The following is a 2,135-nucleotide window of genomic DNA, read 5'->3' as shown; positions in this document are numbered from 1 at the left end:
GTGCCTGGTCAATTTTTTTTTTTTTGAGTCAGAGTCTCACTCTATTGCCCAGGCTGGTGTGTAGTGTCACGATCTCGGATCACTGCAACCTCCGCCTCCTGGATTCAAGGGATTCTCGTGCCTCAGCTTCCCAAGTAGCTGGGATTACAGGTGTTCACCACCATGCCCGGCTAACTTTTGTATTTTTAGTAGGGACGGGGTTTCACCATGTTAGCCAGGCTGCTGTCAAACTCCTGATCTAAAGTGATGTGCCTACCTTGGTCTCCCAAAGTGCTGGGATTACAGGCGTGAGCCACCGCGTCTGGCCTGGACAATATTTTAAGACAGAGTCTCACTCTGTCGCCCAGGCTGGAGTGTAGTGGTGCCATCGTAGCTTACTGCAGCCTTGAACTCCTGGGCTCAAGCGATCCTCCTGCCTCAGCTTCCCAAGTAGCTAAGACTACTGGTGCATGCCGCCATGCCTGGCTAATTGAAAAAACAAAAAAATCTCTAGAGTTGAGGTCTCACTGTGTTGCCCAGGCTAGTCTTAAGCTCCTGGGCTCACACAATCCTTGCGCCTCGGCCTCCCAAAGTGCTGGGATTACAGGCGTGAGTCACTGCACCTGGCCATTTTGCACTATTATGCATGTGGCTGCTATGAGCATTCTAGTCCCTGTCTTTGGGTATCTCTGCCCTGTTTCTGTTGGTCTGAACTTGAGGGTGGCGTTGCTGCCTCGTTCTTCTTCAGGCCTTCAAGCTTCTCCGGGGGCCAGGCAGCTGGGCTATGGCCTTTGTGTCATTCATCCAACCCTGCCCGCCGGGCTTGTCCCTGTAACTTGCCTGCCCTTGCTCGTCCTCCAGGTGTGTCTGACGCTGACTGCCAAGCGCATGGCCCGGAAGAACTGCCTGGTGAAGAACCTGGAGGCTGTAGAAACCCTGGGCTCCACGTCCACCATCTGCTCGGACAAGACAGGGACCCTCACTCAGAACCGCATGACAGTCGCCCACATGTGGTTTGACAACCAGATCCACGAGGCTGACACCACTGAGGACCAGTCAGGTGAGCGCAGGCCCCGGGTGAGGACCATGGGCGCCTGGCTCCAGGAGCCCCTGGCCCTCACACGTGCCTTCCCCAGGGACCTCATTCGACAAGAGCTCACACACCTGGGTGGCCCTGTCCCACATCGCCGGGCTCTGCAATCGCGCCGTCTTCAAGGGTGGTCAGGACAACATCCCTGTGCTCAAGGTGGGTTCAGCTGCTGGCCTCACCTCGGCCCCGCCTGTGTCCTCCCCTCCGCTGCCCCTACTCTGACAACTCTCTCTCCCTGCAGAGGGATGTGGCCGGGGATGCCTCTGAATCTGCCCTGCTCAAGTGCATCGAGCTGTCTTCTGGCTCCGTGAAGCTGATGCGTGAACGCAACAAGAAAGTGGCTGAGATTCCCTTCAATTCCACCAACAAATACCAGGTACTCTGGGCTTTACGGGAGAGCCAACCTGGACCTCAGGCTCCCTATGATGCCTGTAAAGAGGTGTCATAGAGCCTTGATTTTCCCATCTGTAAAATGGTAATGATAATACCCACCTGGTGGGGAGAGGAACAGGGAGAACCTGAGAGTAGGAGCCAGATCTCTGTTGGAGTGAGACGCTGAGGAGTAAAGATCTTCCTGCAGGCCGAGCGTGGTGGCTCACATCTCTAACACCAGCACTTTATGGAGGCTGAGGCAGGAGGATCACTTGAGGCCAGGAGTTTGAGACCAGCCTGGGCAAGATGGCAAAACCCCATCTGTATGAATTTTTTTTTTTTTTTTTTAATTAGTCAGGTGTGGTGGTATGTGCCCGTGAGCTCAGCGATTTGGGAGTCTGAGGCAGGAGGATTGCCTGAGCCAGGGAGGTTGGGGCTGCAGAGAGCCTACATCATGCACTGCACTCCAGCCTGGGTGACAGAGCAAGACCCTGACTCAAAAAAGAAAAAAAGTTTTCCTACAGCAGAGAGTGGGAACAAGTGGGAGACCTCTTGGGGCAGACTAGCAACTTTCTTTTTTTTTTTGAGACGGAGTCTCGCTCTCTCGCCCAGGCTGGAGTGCAGTGGCGGGATCTCAGCTCACTGCAAGCTCCGCCTCCCGGGTTCCCGCCATTCTCCTGCCTCAGCCTCCCGA

At 55.1% G+C, this 2,135-nt stretch overlaps 1 protein-coding gene across 3 annotated transcripts in view; it reads left to right on the top strand.

The window, feature by feature from the left end:
• The window catches only part of ATP1A3 (ATPase, Na+/K+ transporting, alpha 3 polypeptide), a 30,685-nt gene that overhangs the window by 14,312 nt on the left and 14,238 nt on the right, over positions 1-2,135 (top strand). For all 3 annotated transcript variants that reach the window (XM_011936569.1, XM_011936568.1, XM_011936567.1), the window contains exons 9-11: positions 841-1,039; positions 1,116-1,225; positions 1,311-1,445. In XM_011936569.1, coding sequence (XP_011791959.1) covers positions 841-1,039; positions 1,116-1,225; positions 1,311-1,445 — 444 coding nt within the window. The remainder of the gene's footprint in view (positions 1-840; positions 1,040-1,115; positions 1,226-1,310; positions 1,446-2,135) is intronic.

Source organism: Colobus angolensis, unplaced genomic scaffold, assembly GCF_000951035.1.
Source record: "Colobus angolensis palliatus isolate OR3802 unplaced genomic scaffold, Cang.pa_1.0 Scaffold154, whole genome shotgun sequence".
NCBI classification, from domain to species: Eukaryota; Metazoa; Chordata; class Mammalia; order Primates; family Cercopithecidae; genus Colobus; species Colobus angolensis.
This window is presented reverse-complemented; position numbering and strand designations above follow the sequence as displayed.